This window comes from Equus asinus, chromosome X, assembly GCF_041296235.1.
Source record: "Equus asinus isolate D_3611 breed Donkey chromosome X, EquAss-T2T_v2, whole genome shotgun sequence".
In the NCBI taxonomy this organism is placed as follows: domain Eukaryota; kingdom Metazoa; phylum Chordata; class Mammalia; order Perissodactyla; family Equidae; genus Equus; species Equus asinus.
The window spans coordinates 34,194,869-34,220,397 of NC_091820.1; the positions used below are offsets into that span (position 1 = coordinate 34,194,869).

Below are 25,529 nucleotides of genomic sequence, written 5' to 3' on the forward strand. Positions count from 1 at the left end.
TACCACTGAGGGGCGCAGAGGTAGGACCGTGCTCTCCGGGAGGTACCATCGGGGAGGGGGCATCCGTTTTGGAATAACCCATTGTGTGTGTGTGTGTGTGTGTGTGTGACAACACTGAAGGTGTGTGTGTGTGTGTGTGTGTGTGTGTGTGACAACACTGAGGGTGTGCTTACACCGCGTGGGGCATCAACCACAGTTCCTAGTGGAGACACTAATGCGCCGTCGAGTCCATCCCCACTCCCACCACTCCATTCTCCCGGTGCATTGAAGCCCAAGTGGAACCCGTGTCTGAGGCTGTAGCTTTCACTTCCACTTCTCCAACTCCACCTCTCCGTTTCTACATGGTCGCATCCAGCTGGAGACTACGAGGGGGCGAGAGATTGGCTCCCGGACGGACGTGGGGGGGTCTGGGTCAGAGGCCGTACTGGGCGGTGATTGGTCACGGCGAGATCGCCGGACTAAGCACTTCCGGGACGCAGAGCGGCACCGGGTGGACCCGCTTGTTCCCGCCTCCCTCTTCGCCCAGCCAGTTCCCGTTGGCTGTCTGTCTGGGACAGGCACAATGATGGCGCTCCTGGAGCTCGGGGGCGGGGAGCTTTTCAGAGTGTAGAATTTTCCTGCGAGTTGGACTCTTCACCAACTGACTGTCCCGAGGGGGCTGAAGCTGCTGCCCGGGTCAGTGGCGAGGTTCGGCGCAATCTCTGGCTTGTAACTAGAGTCCGACGCTGGATGCGCGGGGTGACGGTGCTGTCTTCACGTGAGCTTTTCAGTCTTCTTTAGCCCTGACTCAGTCAGAAGCCTAGTCGGGCGCGTTTGGCACCGCACCGTCAGTCCTACAGATGCATTCAATTAATGTCCGGGGAGAGGTCTCTGAGCTAGTTTGGTGTCTCTGCCTAGGAAGTAAAGTGTGTCGCTAGGTATGACATCTCAGATGCTGTTTGGGTACATTTGATCTGTCTGAGCCTTTTGGGGGATTGTGAACGAATGGGATATTTTATCTGAGTGGATTTGGTGCGACGTGGTATAAGGTCTCTTAGGCTTTGTGTACCTGTAAATCTGGGTGTGCATTTTCTGAGCTTTTGGGCGTTTGTGTCCCTGGGTATGGGATCTCTCTGTAGGCATCTGCACCCCAGGGTATGAGGTCTCTGAGCCGTATGTCATTCTGGGTCCCAAGGTGTGAAGTCTCTGAGCTGCTTGGGTGTGGGGTGGGCTTTATCTTAAGGTGTAAAGTATTTGAGCTGTTTGGGGGTCTGCGCTCAGGGCCTAGGTTCTCTGATTTGTCTGGGGACTCTATCGCAAGGTTATGTGATGTTTCCGAGTTACTTGAACTTCTGTCTTTCTGGTTTTGTGGTCTTTGTATCAGGTTGAGAGGTGTCTGAGTGGTTTGAGGGTCTGTCTCTAGGATGTGAGGTATCTGAGCAGTTTTAACTTGTTTCCTGGGGCGAGGACTTTGGTATGTTGGGGAGGTCCTCGTGGCAGTGTGCATGGTCTCTGTTCTCTTTGGGGGTCTGTGACTGCAGTTGTGAGCTCTCTGTGCAGAGATGTTCGGAATCTGGTTTAGGTTTTGCGTTCAGTGATCTGGTTTTTGATGTCTCTGGGTATCTGAGCTGTTTAGAATTTCTTACCTTTTTGGTTGTGAGGTCTCTGTCCAGGAAGTGAGGATTTTGGAATCTGGCGGATATGATTCCAAGGCCTCGAGCCCCAAGTCCTGGTTGTGTGTCGTTGGACAAGTCGCTTGTCTCCTGGAGCCTCAGTATGTATCATACTTCATAAACTGGGGCCAATGCCTGTCTTGGAGTGTACCTGTGCATCTTAGCATGTGTGTAAAGGGCCTGGCTCCCAGCCATCCTTCCAGAAGAGTTTTCTGAGCGCCTGCTCTGTGCCTGAGTACTGTTCTAGGAGTTAGTGATAAAACACAGGACAAAACTGACAAACACAAGCAAAAACAGGACATAACATAACATGTTTATGACAAACATAAACAGGACAAAAACAAAATCAAAGTCTCTGATTTCATAGAGTTGGTCAGTAAATATATAGCACATCGAGGGTGGCAAGTGCTAGGTAGAAAGATGAGGCAAGGTCGATGGAAAGGGTATGTAGGGAGGACGTGCTTGTTTTATTCAGGGTGATCAAGGAAGGTCTCCCTGAAAAGGTGGTGATTGAGCGAAGACCTGGAGGAAGTGAGGGAGCATGCCTTGGATTACCTGAGGGCGGAGCATTTTAGGCAGAAAGAACAGCAGGTGCAACAGTCCTGAGGGGAAGTCCACTTGGTGTGTTCCTGGATGTCAAGGAGTCCAGTGATGGTGGTAAAGCCCTCATCACTGGGTTTCGCATGTAGCACTCATTGAAAGGTGCATGATGTTGCTATTTCTATTTCCCCCACAACTGGTGAGGGAGGTGGGGTCATCCCCATTTTACGGATGAAGGCCCCGAGGCTCCAAGGCCTTGCACCTTCTCTCTGCTCGCTTCTGAAATTGCTAAAAGAGGAGTGAAACTTTCCACTTCATCCTAGAGACAGAGGGTTTGAGTGTCAGGGCTGCAGGGAGGACACCATCCACACTGAATGGCAGCCGGCCTGCTAGTATAAATTATAATATGGGAACCATGGCCATCATAACATTTCTACTCTCGATCGAGGGCAGGACTTTAGGAATGAGAAAGAACTGGGGCAGAAGAGAGAGAGGCAGGAAGGGGAAGCTGGAGAGCAGTGAGAAAAAACACAACTGGCTTCATAATATTGCCTGGATTTGGCCCAATTCATCTTAATTAATTGATCCTATTAAGATACGTTCACCCTTTTCCCCTTCCCTGCCCATTCTTTCACTTCCCTTCTCTTTTTTGCCTGAGCAGTTCAGTCCTAAAGCCATGAGGTGCTGCAGAGCAAGGCAAGTGTATATGTGTAGGGGCATCCCAACTTGGGGAGTCGGCGCCCAGGCACAGTGAGGAGGACATCCATCCATGAGGACAGAGCCCAAGGCAGTAAGGAGGGTCCCTGGGGGTTGGCGGAGGAGAGGGCTAACTGGCTCAGGGGTTCAACCCTGAGTGGGGCCTGGAGGTCAAAGGTGCAGGATGGTTGGCACAGCATGTGAGGAGGGACACTGTGTGGGGAAAGGATGGCTTATATACACTGGGATTCATCAAGTCAGTAAGTGTGTAAGGATAATGGGAGCCACGTCTCGTACTTTTGGAAAAGGGAGTTTCAATTATGGAAAGGAAGAAAACTACAACAAAATCGGGGGGTTATACTGGAATTGGAGTCTGTGTGTGCATATATGGGTAGATGGATATAGATGTACATACGTATGTGTGCGTGTGTGAGTGTGTACATACATATATTCCAAAGTTTTGGAGACAGCACCGACCCAATAGCAATAAGTACACCTAGCTCCCAGATCTTGGCTTCTAAATACCATCCCCTGCTAAATGATGGGTTCCCAGGCTGGAGGAGGGAAAGGATAAATGAGACTGCCTCAACTTGTGGTGTCAGTAATAAGGGAAAGTTCAAGGAATGATGGGGAGATGTCGGAAGGACACAAGAAATAACTCGAAGGGGCTCCCACTGGATAAATAAGTAAAATGAGATTATTTTATTTGTTCCAGCTTTATCAAGATATTACTGACATATAACATAAGTAAGTTTAAGGTATACAACGCGATGATTTGGTGCACCCTACAGTTGGCTCTCCGTATCCGCAAGTTCCGCATCTGCAGATTGAGCCAACCACAGATCCTGTACTTCTGTGTTTATGATCCGAGAATGCAGAACCCCCGGATATTGAGGGCCTACTAAGGGACAGAGGCTCCGTGGATTTTGGTATCCACGGGGGTCCTGGAACCAATCCCCCGTGGATACCGAGGGACAACTGTATCTTGTGGGATGATTGCCACAACAAGGTTAGTTAACGCCCTGTCCCCTCATGTAATTACCATTTTTTTGTTTGGGTAACATTTAAGATCTACTCTCAACAACTTTCAGTATATAACACAGTACTGTTAATGTTATACGTTAGATTGCCAGAACTTATTCATCTTATGGCTGGAAGTTTGTACCCCTTGACCAAGATTTGCCCCAGTACATTTGCCCCAGTGCATTTGCTGATCTCCATCTCTCTGAGTTTGGCTTTGTTAGATTCCACACGGACGTGAGAACATACGCTGTCTTTCTCTGTCTGACTTATTTCACTTAGCGTAAAGCCTTCAGGGTCCATCCATGTCGTTGCAAAAGGCAGGATTTTCTTCTATTTTATAGCTGAATAACGTTCCATCGTATATGTATACACCACCTTTTCTTCATCCATTCATCCATCCATGGACACCTAGGTTGTTTCCGTAGCTTGGCCGTAGCTGCGATGTAAATCTTAAAATCGGTGTTACTCCTTCAGTTTTATTTTTTGTTTTCAAAATTATTTGGCTGTTCTAGTTTCTTCGCCTCTCCATATAAATTTTACAATCAGTTAGTCTCTATCTACAAAACATGATGCTGGGATTTTTTATTGGAATTGTATGAAATTGATGGATCCATTTGGGGACTATTGGCATCTTAATTATATTGAATTTATCAACCCATGAGCACAGTATATGTCTCCATATATTTAGGTCTTCTTTTGTTTCTTTCCTCAGCTTTTTGTGGTTTTTTTTTTTAATTTTGTTTTGTAATCGTTCATTGATAGTATTTAGAAATACTCTTGATTTTTTGTGTTGAGCTTGTATCCTGCAACATTGCTGAGCTCACCTGTTATAGGAGATTTTAAAAATAGATTTCATGGGATTTTCTATGTAGATAATCATGTCTACATTCATCAATGAATTGGAGCAGTTTTATTTCCTCCTTCCCAATCTGTAAGCCATTTCTTTTTCTTGCCTTACTAGAGTGGCTAGGACTTCCAGTACAATGTTGAATAGCAGGAGTGAGAAAGTGGCCATCCTCCTGGCGTCATTCCTGATCTTAGGAAGAAAGCCTTTAGTCTTTCTCCATTAAGTAGGATGGAAGGTGTAGGTATTTTTGTAGATGCTCTATATCAGGCTAAGAAAGCTCCCTTCTACTCCTGAATGTTTTTATCATGAATGGCTGTTGAATTTTGTCAGACGCTTTTTCTGCATCAATTGATAGGATCATGTGGTTCTTTTTCTTTGGTTCGCTAATATGGTGGACTTAGTGATTGATTTTTGAATACTCCACCAGCTTTGCACTTTTGGGATAAACCCCACTTGGTCATGGTGTATTATTCTGTTTATATGTTACTGAATTTGATTTGTTAATGCTGTTTTTGTCTGATTTTGGTATCGGGATAATGCTAATCTGATAGAGTGATTCAAGAAGTGTTCCCTCTCTTCTGTTTCCTTGAAGAGACTGTGTAGAATTGCTGTGATTTCTTCTTAAGTGTTTGGTAGGATTTTCCAGGGAATACCATAGGAGCCTGGAGATTTCTGAAGTTTTTCAACGACAAATTTGATTTTTTAGTAGATATGTATCTATTCGGATTATCTGTTTACTTTTGGTTGGGCTTTGATAGTTTGTGTCTTTCAAGCAATTGTTCCATTTTATCTTAAGTTGCCAGATGTGGGAACGTGCAGTTACTTATAGGATCCTTTTAATTTCTGTGGAGCCTGTAACCTGTTTTATTCCTGATGTTGGGAAGTTGTGTCTTTTCTTTATTTATCTTTCCGTTGTTGTTGTTGTTGTTGTCAGCCTGGGTAGTTTATGGATTTTATTGACCTTTTCAAAGAACTAGTTTTGGTTTCATTGATTATGTCTATTCTTTTTCCGATTTCTGCTCCAATCTCTATTTCCCTTATTCTGCTTGCTTTGAGTTTATCTTCATTTTCTTTTTCTAGTTTCTTAAGGTGGAAGCTTTCATCCTTGATTTGGGTCCTTCATTCTTTCTAAGACAAGCATTTGATGCTGGACATTTACTGCTAAGCATTGCTTTAGCTGCATCCTGCAAATTTTGATGTGTTGTATTTTCATTTTCATTCAGTTCAAAATATTTTCTAATTTCCCCTGAGTCTTGCTCTTTGACCCATGGATTATTTAGAAGTGTATAGTTTAATTTCCTTGTGTTTGGAGATTTTCCTCTTAACTTTTTCTTACTTCTCGGTGGCTTTTCTCTTTTGGTCGGACAACATTCTTTGTATGATTTCAACTATATTTACATTTGGTAAGATTTGTTTTATGACCTAGAATATGATCTACCTTGGTGAAACTTCCATATGCACTTGAAATAAATGTACATTCCACTGTTGTTATGTGGAGAGTTCCAAACTTGTCAGTTACATCCGGGTTGTTCATGGTGTCATTGACTCATAGACTTATTGCTCGTTTTCTCTTCATTAGATCTATATATTACTGAGAGAGTGTTGTAGTCTCCAACTGTAATTGTAGAGGTGTTTGTTTATCCTTTGTGGTCCATCTGACTCGGTTATGTATTTTGAAGCTTTGTTGTTGACTGCTGTGCAGAAAAGAGTTAACGTAGCAGGCCTGGGACTGCCATCCTTAGAAAGACCGGCTTGTTGGCCCTTACCTTGCATCTGGGAACTTGGATTTGGGGAGGTTTGCCACCATTCCCTACCTGAGAAGGGCGGTTTACGCTTCCTAAAGTGTTTGTCCGAACAGTGTGTTTTATGCTAAACACCTGCCTTCCTTCCGGGACTCTGAAGTCTTGGGACATGCTAAGCAGACAGTGCCTATGTGACCGGCCCCCAATAAAGACCTTGGGCACTGAGTTTCTCATGAGCTTCCCTGGTAGACCACATTTCAAACATCTGCCATAATTCATTGTTCAAGGGACAGATTGTGAGACTCTACTGGGCAAGGACTCTTGGAAGCTTGCCCTGGTTTGCTCCAGGTGGTGCCCAGGGTACCCCTCCCCCTGGCTGATTTGGCTTTGAGTCCTTTTGCCGTGATAAATCTTTTTCCATGAGGGTGACTGTATACTGAGTTGAGTCCTCCTGGGGATCCGTCAAAGAAAGGGTGGTCTTGGGACATCCGAAACAGTAGTGGCTGCCATGGGATTCACTAGCAAGACCCTGACTTTCACCTGAAATAGGGCGAAAGCCTTGTTGGAGTAAAGGAAGGATGAAGGGGCAAGGATGGTGGACCTTTTGTGCCTCGGTGACTATGGATGTACTCGTGATATGAAACAGCAGCTGTGCTGCTGTCTGTTGCGACAGGTTAGTGTTACTTACAGAATTTACAAATAAAAGATCCAATTTCAGGAGAGTTAGCTCACTGCATCCCTTGGCTGCTTTTGCCGTGCTGGGTGATGTGAGGGGGAAGAAGCGCAGCCAGTTCATGACTTTGGTGTTTGTTCTTTCCTCCCAGTAGGTGGAAGAAGGATCCATAGGTTCCCAAAGGTGACCTTTGGGTCAGCCAGAAATGTGAAAAGTTTGACTTGCTCTCTCCTCCAAGTGAGAGGAAACAAATTAAATCGGTTTGGGCTGGAGCAAAGCGATAGATACACTAGAGGCAAAGAAGGGCAAAAAACACTCCAGCCTTTGCTTCAGCGTGGCTGCTGCTGCTGATACAGCCCCTCCCAGCATTCCATCCAGGATCTCCCCCAGGAGGCTGTAATGGTAACCCTGTGAGTGTCAGTTTACTGCTAAGGGGTTGAGTAAACTTTCAGTGAAAGGGGAAAAGAGGGGGACCTTTTAAAAATGGCCTTGTCTTTTGTGGCTATTGCATCTGGATGTGTGGGAAAATTCATGTAAGATGTTAGGCAATATAACTATTCAATGCAGCTGCCCCGGCAAGACACTGATCTTTTCCAGCCTGCTCACTAGATAAATGATACAGACAAAGGCGACAGGAGGTTACGTAAGCCCATTTTGACTTTTTTCTTTTTTGGCTGAGGAAGATTAGCCCAGAGCTAACATGTGTTGCCAATCTTCCTCTTTTTCTTTTCTTTTTGTTTTTTTGGGTTTTTTTTGCTTGGGGAAGATTAGCCCTGAGCTAACATCTGTGCCAGTCTTCCTACACTTTATATGTGGGTCGCTGCCACAGCATGGCTGATGAGTGGTGTAGGTCCGCACCCGGGATCTGAACCCGCCAACCTGGGCACTGAAGTGGAGTGTGCTGAACTTAACCGCTATGCTATGGGGCCGGCTCCTGGAAGTTTTTTAAAATTTGAGATTTCATCCTGACCAGTTCCTAAACATGATGTGTCTTTGTAGTTAGGTTATAGAACTTGTTTTTCTGTGAAAATTCTTTAGTCTCTCTTGCATACAACCGTACTAGACAAAAGGTTTGGAAGAGAGTAGGGGATAACTTTGTTTTGTTTTTATTTTTTTGTTTTTTTCGGATGTACATCATATTTCAAATTCTGTATACATTATATCGTGTTCACCACCCGAAAACTAATTATACTCCATCCCTTCACATGTGAGCCTAATCACCCCTTTTGCCCTAGCCCCTCCCCCCTTCCCCGATGGTAGCCACCAATCCAATCTCCAATGCTATGTGTGTTTTTTTTGGTCGTTGTTTTTATCTTCTACTTATGATTGAGATCATATGGTATTTGACTTTCTCCCTCTGACTTATTTCACTCAGCATAATACCCTCAAGGTCCATCCATGTTGTCACAAATGGCCGGATTTCGTCATTTCTTATGGCTGAGTAGTAGTCCATCGTGTACAAATACGACATCTTCTTTGTCCATTCGTCCCTTGATGGGCACCTAGGTCGCGTCCATGTCTTGGCTATTGTGTATAATGCTGAAATGAACATAGGGGTGCAAGAATCTTTATGCCTTTGTGTTTTCAAGTTCTTTGGATAAATACCCAGCGGTGGAATAGCTGGATCATATGGTAGATCTATCCTTAATTTTCTGAGGATACTCCATACTGCTTTCCATAGTGGCTTCACCAGTTTGCACTCCCACCAGCAGTGAACAAGGGTCCCCTTCTCTCCACATCCTCTCCAACCCTTGTTGTTTCCTGTTAATTATAGCCATTCTGACCGGAGTGAGGTGATACCTCATTGTAGTTTTGATTTGCATTTCCCTGATAGCTGATGATGTTGAGCATCTTTTCATATGCTTGTTGGCCATCCGTATATCTTCTTTGGAGAAATCTCTGTTCAGATCTTTTGCCCATTTTCTAATTGGATTGTTGGTTTTTTTGTTGTTGAGCTGTATATGTTCTTTGTATATTTTGGATGTTAACCCCTTATCTGATATATGGTTTGCAAATATCTTCTCCCAATTGTTAGGTTGTCTTTTTGTTTTGTTGCTGGTTTCCTTTGCTGTGCAGAAGCTTTTTAGTTTGATGTAGTCCCATTTGTTCATTTTTTCTTTTGTTTCGCTTGCCGGGTCAGACATGGGACTTGAAAATATGCTGCTCACACCGATGTCATAGAGCGTACTGCCTGTGTTTTCTTCTAGAAGTCTCATGATTTCGGGTCTTACATTCAAGTCTTTCATCCATTTTGAGTTGCTTTTTGTGCATGGTGTAAGGGAATGGTCAATTTCATTCTTTTGCATGTGGCTATCCAGTTTCCCCAACACCGTTTATTGAAGAGACTCTCCTTTCTCCATCGTATGCTCTTGGCTCCCTTGTCGAATATTAGCTGTCCATAAACGTGTGGGTTTACTTCTGGGCTCTCGATTCGGTTGCGTTGATCTGTGTGTCTGTTTTTGTGCTAGTACCGTGCTGTTTTGGTTACTATGGCTTTGTAGTATAATTTGAAATCAGGGAGTGTGATCCCTCCAGGTTTGTTCTTTTTTCTCGGGAATCCCTTGGCCATTCGGGGTCTTTTGTTGTTCCATATAAATTTTAGGATTCTTTGTTCTATTTCTGTAAAAAATGTTGTTGCAATTTTGATAGGGATTGCGTTGAATCTATAGATTCCTTTAGGAAGTATGGACATTTTAACTATGTTAATTCTTCCAATCCAAGACCACGGAATATCTTTCCATTTCTTTGTTTCTTCTTCGATTTCTTTCAACAGTGTTTTATAGTTTTCGGTGTACAGAACTTTCACCTCTTTGGTTAAGTTTATTCCTGGGTATTTTATTCTCTTTGTTGCAATTATAAATGGGATTTTATTCTTAATTTCTCTTTTTGCTACTTCGTTGTTAGTGTGTAGAAAACGCAACCGATTTTTGTACGTTGATTTTGTATCCCACGACTTGACTGTATTCCTTTATTATTTCTAAAAGCTTTTTAGTGGAATCTTTAGGGTTTTCTAGATATAAAATCATGTCGTCTGCAAAGAGTGACAGTTTCACTTCTTCTATTCCAGTGTGAATCCCTTTTATTTGTTTTTCTTGCCTGATTGCTCTGGCTAGGACTTCCAAGACTGTGTTATATAAGAGCGGTGCCAGTGGGCATCCTTGTCTGGTTCCTGTTCTTAGAGGGATAGCTTTCAGTTTTTCTCCATTGAGAATGATCTTTGCTGTGGGTTTGTCATGTATGGCCTTTATTATGTTGAGGTATTTTCCTTCTATACCCATTTTATTTAGAGTTTTTATCATAGGTGGATGCTGTATCTTGTCAAATGCTTTCTCTGCGTGTATTGAGATGATCATGTGATTTTTATTCTTCATTCTGTTAATGTGGTGTATCACGTTGATAGACTTGCGGATGTTGAACCATCCCTGCATCCGTGGAATGAAACCCACTTGATCATGACGTATGATCTTTTTAATGTATTGTTGTATTCAATTTGCTAGTATCTTGTTGAGGATTTTTGCATCGATGTTCATCAGTGATATTGGCCTATAATTTTCTGTTTTCGTGTTGTCCTTGTCTGGTTTTGGTATCGGGATCATGTTGGCTTCGTAGAAGGAGGTAGGAAGCCTCCCCTCCTCTTCAGTATTTTGGAAGCGTTTGAGAAGGATAGGTATTCAGTCTTCTTTGAATGTTTGGTAGAATTCACCAGGGAAGCTGTCTGGTCCTGGACTTTTATGTTTTGGGAGGTTTTTGATTGCTGTTTTGATCTCCTTACTGGTGATTGTCCTATTCAGATTTTCTACTTCTTCTTGGTCCAGTTTTGGAAGGTTGTATGTTTCTAAGAATTTATCCATTTCTTCTAGAGTATCCAATTTGTTGGTCTATAGCTTTTCATAGTATTCTCTTATCATCTTTTGTATTTCTGAGGTGTCCGTTGTAATCTCTCCTCTTTCATTTCTGATTTTATTTATTTGAGCCTTCTCCCTTTTTTTTGGTGAGTCTAGCTGAGGGTTTGTCAATTTTGTGTATCTTTTCGAAGAACCAGCTCTTGGTTTCGTTAATTTTTCCTATTGTTTTTTTAGTCTCTACTTGGTTTATTTCTGCTCTGATTTGTGTTATTTCCTTCCTTCTGCTGATTTTGTGCTTTGTCTGTTGCTCTTTTTTCCAGTACCTTTAGGTGCACTTTTAGATAGCCTATTTGGGATTTTTCCTCTTTGTTGAGGTAGGCCTGAATTGCTATAAACTTACCTTGTACAACCGCTTTTGCTGTATCCCACAGATTTTGGCATGTCATGTTTTTATTTTCATTTGTCTCCGGAATTTTTTGATTTCTTCTTTGATTTCTTCGTTGACCCAATCGTTGTTCAGTAGCATTTTGTTCAGTCTCCACATTTTTGTGGCTTTTCTGGTTTTCTTTCTGTAGTTGATTTCCAGTTTCATACCTTTGTGGTTAGGAAAGATGCATGGTATTATTTCGATCTTCTTAAATTTGTTGAGACTTGTTTTGTGGCCTAATATGTGATCAATCCTGGAGAATGTTCCATGTGCATTTGAAAAGAATGTGTATTCTGTGGGTTTTGGATGGAATGTTCTGTATATATCTACTAAGTCCATCTGGTCTAATGTGTCCTTTAAGGCGAGTGTTTCCTTATTGATCTTCTGTTTGGATGATCTATCCATTGGTGTAAGTGGAGTGTTAAAGTCCCCTACTATTATTGTGTTACTATTTCTCCTCTCATGTCTGTTAATAATTGCTTTATATATTTAGGTGCTCCTATGTTGGGTGCGTTGATATTTACAAGTGTCATATTTTCTTGCTGGATTGTTGCCTTTATCATTATGTAGTGCCCGTCTTTGTCTCTTATTACAGTTTTTGACTTAAAGTCTATTTTGTCTGATATAAGTATTGCTAACCCCGCTTTCTTTTCTTTGCCATTTGCATGGAGTATCTTTTTCCATCCTTTCACTTTCAGTTTGTGAGTGTCTTTAGCTCTGAAGTGTGTCTCTTGTATGCAGCATATACATGGGTCTTGTTTTTTTATCCAATTGGCCACCCTGTGGCATTTGATTGGAGCATGTAGTCCATTGACATTTAAAGTAGCTATTGATAAATATGTATTTATTGCCATTTTGTCACTTTTTTTTTCTGGGTGTTTTAGTAGTTCTTCTCTGTTCCTTTCTTTTTCTCTTGCTCTCTTCCCTTGTGGTTTGATGGCTATCTTTAGTAATATGTTTGATTTCTTTTGTCTTACTTTTTTTCCTGCTTGTTATAGGTTTTGGGTTTGTGGTTACCATGAGGATCGTATTTAATATACTATGCATATAACAGTCTATATTGAGTAGAGAGACTCTTTACCTTGACCTCTTTCTAAAAGCTCTACTTTTTCACTGCCCTCCTCCCACATTGTATTATTTTCACATCATATGTAGTCTTTTGGTTAGTGTGTGTCTATCCATTACCTTCTTATCATTGAAATAGGTGATTTTAGTACATTTGTCTTTTACCCTTCCTATTATCTTCACAGGTAGTTGATCTGCTGCCTTTACTATATTTTTACGTTACAAGTGATTTTATTGCCTTTTTGTTGTTGTAGTTTTGTGGTTTTTTTTGATCATTTTTTTAATCTCTATTTGTGGTCGTCGCTTTCCCACTTAAATGAGTCCCTTCAGCATTTCTTGCAGAACTGGTTTCTTGGTGATAAACTCCTTTAATTTTTGCTTGTCTGGGAAGCTCTTTATCTCTCCTACCATTCTGAATGACAGCCTTGATGGATAGAGTATTCTTGGCTGTAGGGTTTTTCCTTTTAGCACTTTAAATATGTCGTGCCATTCTCTTCTCGCCTGTAGGGTCTCGACTGAGAAGTCTGCTGATAGCCTGATGGGCTTCCCTTTATATGTCACTTGTGGCCTTTCTCTTGCTGCTTTTAGAATTCTCTCTGTCTTTAATTTTGGACATTTTGATTATAATATGTCTTGGTGTGGGCCTCTTTGTGCTTCTCTTGTTTGGAGCTGTCTGTGTTTCCTGAATTTGGATGTCTGTTTCCTTCCTCAGGTTAGGAAAGTTTTCCTGTATTATTTCTACGAACAAATTTTCTGCCCCTTTGTCTTTCTCTTCTCCTTCTGGGACACCTATAATCCGAATGTTAGCACGCTTGATATTGTCCCAGAGTTCCCTTAGACTGTTCTCATTCTGTGTAATTCTTTTTTCTCTTTTCTGTTCAGCTTGGGTGATTTCCTCTAGTCTTTCGTCTAGCTCGCTGATCCGTTCTTCTGCTTCCTCTACTCTGCTATTGAGTCCCTCTAGTGAATTTCTCATTTCCAGTATTGTATTCTTCATTTCTGATTGTTTTTTTTTTATATCTTCCAATTCTTTGCTGATGTGCTCACTGTGTGCATCCATTCTTCTCTGCATGAATTCTTTGTCAAATAGGTTGCTAGTTTTTGTTTCACTTAGTCCTTTTTCTGGGGTTTTGTACTGTTCCCTTGCTTGGAAAGTATTCCTTTGCCTCCTCATTATGCCGCTTTCTCTGTGCTATTTTCTTTGTATTAGGTGAGTCGGCTATGTCTCCTGATCTTGGAGAAGTGGCCTTACGTATGAGATGCCTTATGAGGCCCAGCAGTGTGCTTCCCTCTTGTCACCAGTCCATAAGAACCAGGAGTGACCCCTTTGTGCACTACTTGTGTCCTTCTGCTGCAGCAGGGTTGCTCCCACTGCAGGTACCCAGGGAGTCTGATCTTTCCTACCCTGGCGAGCTGTTTGTAAATCTGGTTTGGGGAGCCTCAGCACTGTTGGCTACAAAGTCTATCAGCACACTCTTATTGCAGTTGTCCTCTTAATTGGGTTGGTACCCAGTGTAGCTGGTTGCTGGGCTCAGGGGCGTGCAGTTGTGATGGGCCTGAGGCCAACAAGGCTGTTGTCAGTTCTCTTAGGAGTGCAGCTGAGTGGGGCTGGCCCTTGGCATGGGGCACTCAATTGTTTCAGGCTTTGGAAGGTGGGGCTGATCCTTTTTATGGCTATTTGTGAAGCACAAGTCTTCTGCCGCTGATAAGCCTCACCCCCCACAGGACCACATACACTGTCAACACAGTCCTGGTCCATGCACACTTCTCAACCCCCTGGAGCGTACCCCAACGCCACACTGCAGAGGCCCCCACCCCTCCCCCAATGCCCCCCACAGTTCACCTGGTCCTCACACAGGCCCTGCCCCACAGAGGCAGACACCTTTGCCTGCCTGTAGAGGATCAAGGCACCCAGTCAATGCAGGCTGAAAAGTAGCCTGAGGGCTTACTGTTAGAGGGGCCAGTCCCTAGGGCGGGTTGCCTGCCCTGGCTGAACTGGATTAAATCTGTGCTCTAGTGGGTGTGGCAGACACCTGAGCTAACAGCCCAAGGGATGCACCTCAATGGCCCCCACCAGTGTCCATATCAGCACACCTGGACCAGCTCAGAACAATGACCGCACCAATGCCTCAGTCTCCGGAGAGGTCCCTCCTCTCACCGAGATGCCCCCAGAGCCCACCAGGTGAGTCTCGTTTCACCAAAGGACTGTCAGCCTTCTCTCTGGTGATTTTAGGTTGCTGCAATGAGTGAGTTTGTGCGTGGGCCCTTTAAGACCCGGCTCTTTTCAGCTTTCGGCCCATAGCTTTTCTGGGCGTGTCCTCGCTGCAGTTAATAGCCAGCAAAGCCAGACAGTAAGACCCCCGTCTCAGTTGGGCTGAGTGTAAAGGATGCTTATCGCAGTATCGCCCCCGCTCCGGACCTCACTCCTCCAGAGAGGGCTGCTTACCTTAGGATGGCTCCTGCCTGGCCAGCTGAGAAGCTCCGCTGCTCCCAAAGGTGGCTTTTTTCCTCTCTGGCCGGAATTACTGCCTCTTCTGCCTTCATCAGGACTGTCCCTCGTCGTGGGGGTTCTTTTTATCCGGTTTTCAGTTTTTAATCCAGGGTAATTGTTCCAAAAATTGTTGTAACTTGGTTGTGTTCGTGCGAGGAGACGAGTTCAACGTCTGCTCAACCTCCATCTTGATGAGATCTCAGGGATAATTTTTAAAATGTAAAGCTTTGATTTCAGAATTGTGTACATTGATATTGTGACAATGGAAGACAACACAAACCTGGCACCTGGGGAGAGGCAGAGGGAGGGAGTGAGGACATTAATGATCTTGTTTGTCCAAACTGTTCCTGGAGACTTTCTATTTTTCCTGACGAAATACTTCCTGTGCAGTCTTTGCAAGCTGCTGTGAGCATTTTGAATGCAAACTGACAGCTGAGCCTGCAGTCACACCTGACAGAGCTCTGACTATGGGGCAGCAGGCATGGCCTCAGCTCCTGGACTTTGCAGGTGGAGAAAGAAAAAGCACATGCCATGTGGGATCTAAAATGTCGTCTCCTGTCACCACCTCCATCCACTGGCCATGAAGAGAATGGATTTGACATCAGCTGAAGCCTTCAGGGAGAAGGCCAGTGGGGTCATGATGTGTTCTCAAAAGATCCACTGACTTGGCTCTCATGCTGTGTTCATTATGTTCTGTCTTCCTGTGTGCTTTCTGGTTGGTCTTCTCTACTGTGTGTCTGTCCTGGGAAGAGTGAGTATGTTGGAGGCGGTCCTGCTGCTCAAGGGCTTTAATAAAGTTCCTGAGAGTTTCTTAGGCAGTTAAAAATCACAGATTCTAGGGCACTGTCGTGGCCACACTAAGTGAGACTCACTGGCTGTTGATCACAGAATGTGCGTTTTTTAAAAGTTCCTGGGTTCCGACACACACGGACAACTTGTCTGGGAACTACTGGAGCAGGGGTCTAGTCTTATTTTCCCTGCTGCCAGGCTTCTCTCTCCATTGTGAGGGTGTAGAAGTGACGTAGGGTTGGTGCCTTCTCTGGTGCACAAACCCAAGACCTCAGGCTAGGAGCCTGATAGGCTGTTTGCTATACTAAGGAGGCTCTCACACCATCGTTTCCACAGTGTATCCTGATTCCAATCCTGTCAAGCCTCCATCTAAAAGATTGCTATTGAGATCCAATTCCTACTTACTCAGCAGTTCTATGCTGCGAAAGCAATTTGTGTTACACGTCAGCTGTTATTCTACGTATTTTGTGGTAGCGTTTGGATCTTACCCTTCATTGAATAAGTACACAACACAGTGAGTTTTCCACAATGCCTCCAGACCTGTGGCTCCACCACTTACTGCTGAGTGACACTGAGCAAGTTGCTTAGCATCTCGCTGCCTCATTTCTCCATTAGTAAAAATGAAAACACTAGTTAGTAGTAAATTTAGCTACTTCTTGGGGCAGTTTAGAGCACCGACTATGTTCAGACGTGTAAAGTTGTCAGGACGGTGCCTGGCGTATGGTGAGTTCCCAGTCAATTCTAGTTGTTGTTGTCAGTGTTGTTGCTGTTGCCACATTTTCCTGGAGCATGTTCCAGAGAGACAGTGTCAAGACTACCTTTGACTGACTGGATGGACTTTGCACGCTCACTTCAGCTCTTCGGGGACTCAAGAACTGAGTGTATGGGGCATGAAAGGTCATATTTTTGTTAGCATAATGAATATTCAGTTCTCCTTGTAGGGTTCTCGTGAAGCCTAAATGTACTGCCAGGGTTTCATCATCGTGTGCTCATATGGAAAATTTGAATGCAAACTTCCCTAGGAAATTAGAACTCTAATACCCTCTTCATATGATTTGTGTAATGCTGGGAAAGTAAATGGTCACTGGATGATGATAGAACATGAGTATGTAAATTTTAAAAAACATTTTAAAGACTGATATGTAAAGGCCAAAGAGCCTCATCATGTGATTTCTTTTGTTGCCATTAGTTCTATCTAGTCTGATTCTCCTGTATCAAGTTGTGGAGATTTGAATCTGATGAAGGTATGAAACCATTAGGAGTCAAATTTTCTTCAGTAACACTTTGTTTCTTGTGTAGTTTTCACATTGTCAGTTTTATTGTGTTCGTTATTTCTAGCACTAATATTCATTATTGATTTAATAAAAGGCTGATGATGTTACCGTTTTCTGAGGTAAATCATGAGGCGATGGTGAACTGTTTTCGGATGGAGAGTCTGAGGGAAGGGGCAAAGGGGAGAGAGAGTGGGGTGGGAGTGGGGGAAGTGAAAGTGGGGGGCAGGGAGGGGGCAAATGGGAGGAAGGGGTAATGGGTACAAGCAAAAAGCAGAAGGGAATAAAAGCTCACACTTCTGGATGCTTCCTATAGGCCCGGCCTTGTTTTTAGCTCTCTCTCTACATATATAATTTTAAAAGTCATTGAGTACTTACAGCAACTCTATGAGGTAAGCATTTTTAATGTTATCATCCTTTCTTATAGATGAGGAAGCTGAGACACGAGGAGATTAACAGGTGAAGTAATTTGCCCACAGCCACCTAGCCAGCAAGGTCAGAGTCAGATTTGTACCCAGGCCAGAGAGAAACATAAAGACACATGAGATGCAACCCTAAACTCTGGAGTGTGACCTCAGTGTCACATGTCCTCTGGATCAAAAGCCAGATGAACATGTCTGGCAGCATTAATCAGATTACATGTATCTGTGTACGGGTTGACCATGCTGTCTCCTAGGTGCATGAAATACTATGGGGTGACGAGTCAATATGTGCACATCACAAAGAACAGTTTCTGCCGTATCAGAGTCTCTACGTGTGTTTGCTCCTGTTGACGTCGGCATCCACATCCTCACCGTCGTTGTCATTACGGAAGGTAGTTTATGGTATAATGTCAAACAAGCAAAACAACAGATACGGTATAAAGACATTATCTCCCCTTCCCAAACTCATAATTTAAAAAATGCATAGGAAAATAGCCTGGAAGGGAATAAGCACATATTAAGTGTCTTTCTCTAAGTGTGAAACTCTAGATAATTTTCACATAACATTTTATTCACTGTTCTATTTGCTGTATCTTCGTTATTACATAGCCAGTGTTCCTATTATAATTTTTAAAATAGTTTTTCTGAAGACTCATTCTCTTAGGTGTCTTGACGTTTCAGGATAAAAACTTATTTCATTATGCTTGCCGGGTGAAAAACCAATCAGTGTGTTTAAAGCAGGAGAAAGATCTGTGGTGCAGTAGCAGAGAGGAGCAGGGGAAGCAGAGAGGTCCAGATGGAAGGTTGGCTAAGTCTGCACGCACTGTGAAAAAGGCCACAGTCAATACAGGCAAAAACCAAACCAAACCCAACTCGCACGTCCCTACAAAGAGGCTGGTGTGCTATCGAGATAAGTGTCTGTATTAAGACTTCTTAGACCTTCGCTCCCTTTTGACTCCCTTGGGGCAGTGGGGCAGCATGTGGTTCCTAGAAGGCAGTACTGCTTAGAACTACTCTGTGGATGAGAGTCGCAGCCTCACCTGCTCCTTTTGTGGGTGATCTGGAGCACTTTTCTTGAAGTCTGGAAGCCTACAGATTCAGAAGGGAAAAGAGAAAGAAAATACATAGTGCAGTAGTTAGATCCAACCTTCCCCCAATAAATCCATACGCAGAAAGCGAGATGCAGATACAGGTTGTGGTAATAATCGGTTGGGAATTAGCAGGGTTGGATTGGGTGACTCAGACAAGAAATGTGGAAGTGAATGCAAAGGTGAGAGAACTCGTTAAGAGGAGATAAACAGCAAAAAGTCCATTTTCTGGCCTTGCTTTTCTGCTAAGAGGATAGAGTACTCCATTATTGTCGGGCAGGGCTCCCTGGTCTCAAGTCTGGGAGGGAATTATTGCACTTAGTGATGAGTGTTCTGAGGACTCACTATCAGCCCTAACAAGGGGCCACTGAGTGTGTGAAGGCATGAAGGTCTCGGTCCTTACCAGTGACAGATACAGAAAGCTTCTTAGCCCTGCTGAGAGTAGTGCTGTGGCACCTTAGGGAAGCTGGAAGCCACCCTCTAGCAAAACTACCAGTGCTCCCCAACCTCCTAATCCAGGTCAGGGGGCGGCCCAGACACTGGTCACTGTCCTGGATAACTATGATGGTCACTGTGTGTGTGTGTGTGTTTAAAAAAGATGGTGGGGGAGACTGTTCATTTAACTCCAGTTCACCAAGCTTCAACTGTGGTCTAGGCACTGTGCTGGGTGCCTGGGAGATGCAATAAAAAAAGAAACATCCGTGCCCTCATGGGGTTTATGTAAAATCATGGGACAATAATGAATCTAATGATCATACAAATAAATGTAAAAATTACTGCTGTGATTGGTGGTACCAAAGACGCCCACTCCAGGGCTTGGGAAGAAATGACCTTGGCAAGACCTTTTGGAAGGTCTTCCCTTAAGAGGCAGTGCTTGGAGATCTCGTCAAGATGGTGGTGTAGGAAGACTCTGAACTCATGTCCTCCCACAAACACAACCAGGTTACAACTATCTTTGGAAAAATTACCCTGGATAGAAAACTGAAAACTGGATTAAAAGAACCCCCGCAACAAGGGACAGTCCTGACTAAGGTGGAAGAGGCAGAAATTCCTTCTGGAGAGGGAAAAAAGCCACCTTCAGGAGCAGCGGAGTTTCTCAGCCGGTCAGGCGGGAGCCACCCTAAGGTACGCATCCCTCCCTGGAGAAGTGAGGTCCTGAGTGGGGGCCCGATACTACTGTAAGCATCCTTCAGACTCAGCACGGCTGAGACGAGGCTCTTACTATCTGGCTTTGCCGGCTATTAACTGCAGTGGGGATACCCCCAGAAAAGCTATCGGAGGAAAGCCGAAAAGACCCGAGTCTTAAAGGGCCCACGCACAAACTCACCTGTCTCAGCAACCTAAAATCACCGGAGAGAAGGCTGACAGTCCTTTGGTGAAAAGAGACTCACCTAGTAGGCTCCGGGTGCATCTCAGTGAGAGGAGAGACCTCTCCAGAGACTGAGACATTGGTGGGGGTCATTGTTGTCACCTAGTCCAGGCATGCTGACACAGACAGGCAGATGCCATTGAAGTTCTTCCCCTGGCCTGTTAGCCCAGGGGTCTACCACACCCACTAGCGTGGCCAGCTGGATAACAAAACAGGACTCATGCTTATGCTGCATACAAGAGACACACTTCAGACCTAAAGACACAAACTGAAAATGAAAGGATGGAAAAAGATATTCCGTTCAAATGGCAAAGAAAAGAAAACGTGGGTAGCAATGCTTATATTAGACAAAATAGACTTTAAAACAAAAACTGTAGCAAGAGACAAAGAAGGGCACTACATAATGATAAAGGGAACAATCCAACAGGAAGATATGGCACTTGTAAATACCGATGCAGCCAACATAGGAGCACCTAAATATATAAAGCAATTATTAACAGACATAAGAGGAGAAATAGACAGTAACGCAGTAATACTAGGGGACTTTAACACTCCACTTACATCAATGGATAGATCATCCAAACAGAAGATCAATAAGGAAACACTCGCCTTAAAGGACACGTTTGACTAGATGGACTTAGTGGATATATATAGAACATTCCGTCCAAAAACCACAGAATACGCATTCTTTTCAAATGCACATGGAACATTCTCCAGGACTGATCACATTAGGCCACAAGACAAATGTCAATAAATTTAAGAAGATCGAAATAATACCATGCATCTTTTCTCACCACAAAGGTATGAAACTGGAAAGCAACTACAGGAAGAAAATCAGAAAAGCCACAAAAATGTGGAGATTAAACAAAATGCTACTGAACAACGATTGGGTCATTGAAGAAATCAAAGGAGAAATCAAAAAGTTCCTGGAGACAAATGAAAGTACGATATGCCAAAATCTATGGGATAGAGCAAAAGCGGTTCTACGAGGGAAGTTTATAGCAATTCGGGCCTACCTCAACAAACAAGAAAAATCCCAAATAAACAATCTAACAGTGCATCTAAGGGTACTGGAAATAGAAGGACAAACAAAGCCCAGATCAGGAGAAGGAAGGAAATGATAAAGATCACAGCAGAAATAAATGAAATAGAGACTAAAACAACAATAGAAAAAATTAATGAAACCAAGAGCTGGTTCTTTGAAAAGATAAACAAAATTGACAAACCCTTAGCTAGACTCACCAAGGAAAAAAGAGAGAAGGCTCAAATAAATAAAATCAGAAATGAAAGAGGAGAAATTACAACGGACACCCCAGAAAGACAGAAGATAATAAGAGAATACTGTGAAAAGCTATAGGCCAACAAATTGGATACTCTAGAAGAAATGGATAAATTCTTAGAAACATACAACCTTCCAAAACTGGACCAAGAAGAAGTAGAAAATCTGAATAGGACAATCACCAGTAAGGAGATCAAAACAGCAATCAAAAACCTCCCAAAACATAAAAGTCCAGGACCAGACGGCTTCCCTGGTGAATTCTACCAAACATTCAAAGAAGACTGAATACCTATCCTTCTCAAACTCTTCTGAAAAATTGAAGACGGGGGGAGGCTTCCTACCTCCTTCTACGACGCCAGCATTATCCCGATACCAAAACCAGACAAGGACAACACAAAAAACAGAAAATTACAGGCCAATATCACTGATGAACATTGTTGCAAAAATCCTCAACAAGATACTAGCAAATCAAATACAACAATACATTAAAAAGATCATACGTCATGATCAAGTGGGTTTCATTCCAGGGATGCAGGGATGGGTCAACACCCGCAAGTCTATCAACGTGATACACCACATTAACAGAATGAAGAATAAAAATCACATGATCATCTCAATACACGCAGACAGAGCATTTGACAAGATACAGCATCCACTTATGATAAAAACTCTAAATAAAATGGATATAGAAGGAAAACACCTCAACATAATAAAGGCCGTACATTAGAAACCCACAGCATAGATCATTCTCAACGGAGAAAAGCTGAAATCTATCCCTCTAAGAACAAGAACCAGACAAGGATGCCCATTGTCACCACTCTTATTTAACATAGTATTCGACATCCTAGCCAGAGCCATCAGGCAAGAAAAAGAAAGAAAAGGGATCGATATTGGAAAAGAAGAAGTGAAACTGTCGCTCTTTGCAGACGACATGATTTTATATGTAGCAAACCCTAAAGAATCCACTAAAAAACTTTTAGAAATAATGAATGAATACTGTCAAGTCGCAGGATACGAAATCAACACACAAAAATCGGCTGCATTTCTGTACACTAACAACGAAGTAGCAGAAAGAGAAATTCGGAATACAATCCCATTCACAATTGCAACAAAGAGAATAAAGTACCTAGGAATTAACTTAACCAAAGAGATGAAAGAGCTGTACACCGAAAACTATACAACATTGTTGAAAGAAGTCGAAGAAGATACAAAGAAATGGGAAGATATTCCATGCTCCTGGATTGGAAGAATTAACTTAGTTAAAATGTCCATACTTCCTAAAGCAATCTATAGATTCAATGCAATCCCTGTGAAAGTTCCAACATTTTTCACAGAAATAGAACAAAGAATCCTAAAATTTATATGGAACAGCAAAAGACCCCAAATAGCCAAAGGATTCCTGAGAAAAAAGATCAAACCTGGAGGTATCACACTCCCTGATTTCAAAATATACTACAAAGCCATAGTAACCAAAACAGCATGGTACTGGCACAAAAACAGACACAGATCAATGGAACCGAATCGAGAGCCCAGAAATAAACCCACACATGTATGGGCAGCTAATATTGGACAATGGAGCCAAGAGCATACGATGGAGAAAGGAGAGTCTCTTCAATAAATGGTGTTGGGAAACTGGACAGCCACACGCAAAAGAATAAAAGTAGGCCATTCCCTTACACCATGCGCAAAAATCAACTCAAAATGGATGAAAGACTTGAATGTAAGACCCGAAACCATGAAACTTCTAGAAGAAAACACAGGCAGTACGCTCTTTGACATCGATGTGAGCAGCATATTTTCAAGTCCCTTGTCTGACCCGGCAAGGGAAACAAAAGAAAAAATGAACAAATGGGACTACGTCACACTAAGAAGCTTCTGCACAGCAAAGGTAACCATCAACAAAATGAAAAGACAACCTAACAATTGGGAGAAGATATTTGCAAACCATATATCCGATAAGGGGTTAATATCCAAAATATACAAAGAACTGATACATCCCAACAACCCAATTAAAAAATGTGCAAAAGATCTGAACAGAGATTTCTCCAAAGAAGATATACGGATGGCCAACAGGCATATGAAAAGGTGCTCCGCATCAGTAGCTATCAGGGAAATGCAAATCAAAACTACAATGAGGTATCACCTCACTCCGATCAGAATGGCTATAATTAACAAGACAGGAAACAGCAACTGTTGGAGAGGATGTGGAGAGAAGGGAACCCTCATACACTGCTGGTGGGAGTGCAAACTGGTGCAAGCCGCTATGGAAAGCAGTATGGAATATCCTCAGAAAATTAAGAATAGATCTACCATATGACCCAGCTATCCCACTGCTGGGTATTTATCCAAAGAACTTGCAAACACAAATGGGTAGAGATACATGCACCCCTGTGTTCATCGCAGCATTATTCACAATAGCCAAGACTTGGAAGCAACCTAGGTGCCCATCAAGGGACAAATGGACAAAGAAGATGTGGTACATATATGCAATGGAATACTACTCAGCCATAACAAATGATGAAATCGGGCCATTTGTGACAACATGGATGGACCTTGAGGGTATTATGCTGAGTGAAATAAGTCAGAGGGAGGAAGTCAAATACCATATGATCTCACTCATAAGTAGAAGATAAGAACAACGACAAACAAACACAAAGCAACGGAGACTGGATGGGTGGTTACCATAGGGGAAGGGGGGAGCGGGGAGGACAAAAGGGGTGATTAGGCTCACATGTGAGGTCGTGGACTAGAATTAGTTTTCGGGTAGTGAACATGAGGTAATCTACAGAGAATTCGAAATATATTACGAGGTACATCTCAAAGCTATATAAGGTTATAATCCAATGTTACTGCAATAAAAAAAAAGAGAGACATTGCTTGAGTTGAAATGTGAAAGACACACAGGAGTTAACTAATCAGCATCCCTCAGGAAGTGGGGACAATGTAAGTGGAGAAGCTTGGGGAATTGGAGGATGTGAAAGAAGCCCAATAAGAGAGACAAGAAGGGGAAGCACTGCTTTTCATACTGCTAGAGAGGTAGGCAGGGGCTGGACCATGCCCTGACGTCCTTGTGTAGGAGTATGGTCTTTATCTGAAAAGCAGTGGACAGGCCTGCACCTGTGTGAGAGAAAGGGGAGGGGAGGGAAGAGGGAGACAGACACCCTGAGTGATGTGGGAGACCAGTTAGAAAGTGGTTTTGACGATCAAAGGGAAAGAGGCTTCGGACTAGAGCAAATGTGGCGGACACACAAAAAAGTAAAAGGTATTAAACAGGTATTTAGGAAGTAAAATGGAAAGAACTCAGCAAGGATTTGGACTGGAGGTGAAGGAGAGGGAGAAGTACGTGGTTAAGACCAGGTTTCTGTGTTGGGTAATAAGAGTAGGATGGTGCCATCTGTTGACATGGGGCGTACCAGAAGAGGGCCAGGTCTGTGAAGAATTCCGAAATGAGACTTTTATTTTTATGAAGTCGTGGTCTAAATGTAATACAATAACCAACATTTAAATACTTGGCTTCAAAGTTCTTTTTCCTTTGAAAAAACGAAAGTCAGAGGTGTTGAGAGAGAATTTACGTACAATAAAAGTCAGCCTTTTAAGATAGTTTGTAGAGTTTTTTTGTTTTGTGTTTTCAACTTTTTAATTATTTTATTGAGGTCATACTGGTTTACGACATTGTGTAAATTTCAGGTGTACATTATTATATTTCAGTTTCTGGGTAGACTGCCTCGTGTTCACCACCAATAGTCTAGTTTCCATCCGTCACCAGCGTATATGCCCCTTTGCCCCTTTTGCCCTCCCCCACCCCCTTCCCCTCTGGTAACCACTAATCGGTTCTCCTTATCTATGTGTTTGTTGTATGTAGCATTTTGACAAATGTTCACGTTGTGTAACCACCACCACCACAATAAAAATATAGAAAATTTCCATCATTCGAAGATATCCCCTTGTGCCATTTGCCGTCAGACTCCTTCCTCCACTTCCGTACCCTGGCAACCACTGATATACTTCTGTCCCTATAGTTGTGCCTTTTCCAGAATGCCATTTACATGAAATCATGTAATGGGTAGCCTTTTGTGTCTGGCTTCTTTAATTTAGCATACTTGAGATGCATCTATGCTGTTACATGCATCAGTAGTCCTTTTTTATTAGTGTGTAATATTCCTTTGTGTGGGTATAGCTCAGTTTGTTTTCCTTTTATCCATACACCAGTTGTTGAATATTTGGGTTGTTTCTAGGTTTGGCTATTATGAATAAAAGTGCTGTGAATGTTTGAGTACAGGTCTTTATGTGGACATATGTTTTCATTTGTC

At 42.9% G+C, this 25,529-nt stretch overlaps 1 protein-coding gene across 34 annotated transcripts in view; it reads left to right on the forward strand.

The window, feature by feature from the left end:
* Nucleotides 1–482: 482 nt before the first annotated feature.
* The window catches only part of LOC106828185 (protein FAM156A/FAM156B), an 85,853-nt gene continuing 60,806 nt past the window's right edge, over nt 483–25,529 (forward strand). For 21 of the 34 annotated variants that reach the window (XR_011499580.1, XR_011499579.1, XR_011499578.1 and 18 more), the window contains exon 1: nt 483–757. Coding sequence is in view for 2 of the 34 variants with exons in the window: in XM_070501877.1 (XP_070357978.1) it covers nt 14,574–14,692 (119 nt within the window). In the remaining 32 variants the exon portion in view is untranslated. The other 13 variants (XR_011499582.1, XM_070501861.1, XM_070501864.1 and 10 more) reach the window with 3 other exon arrangements.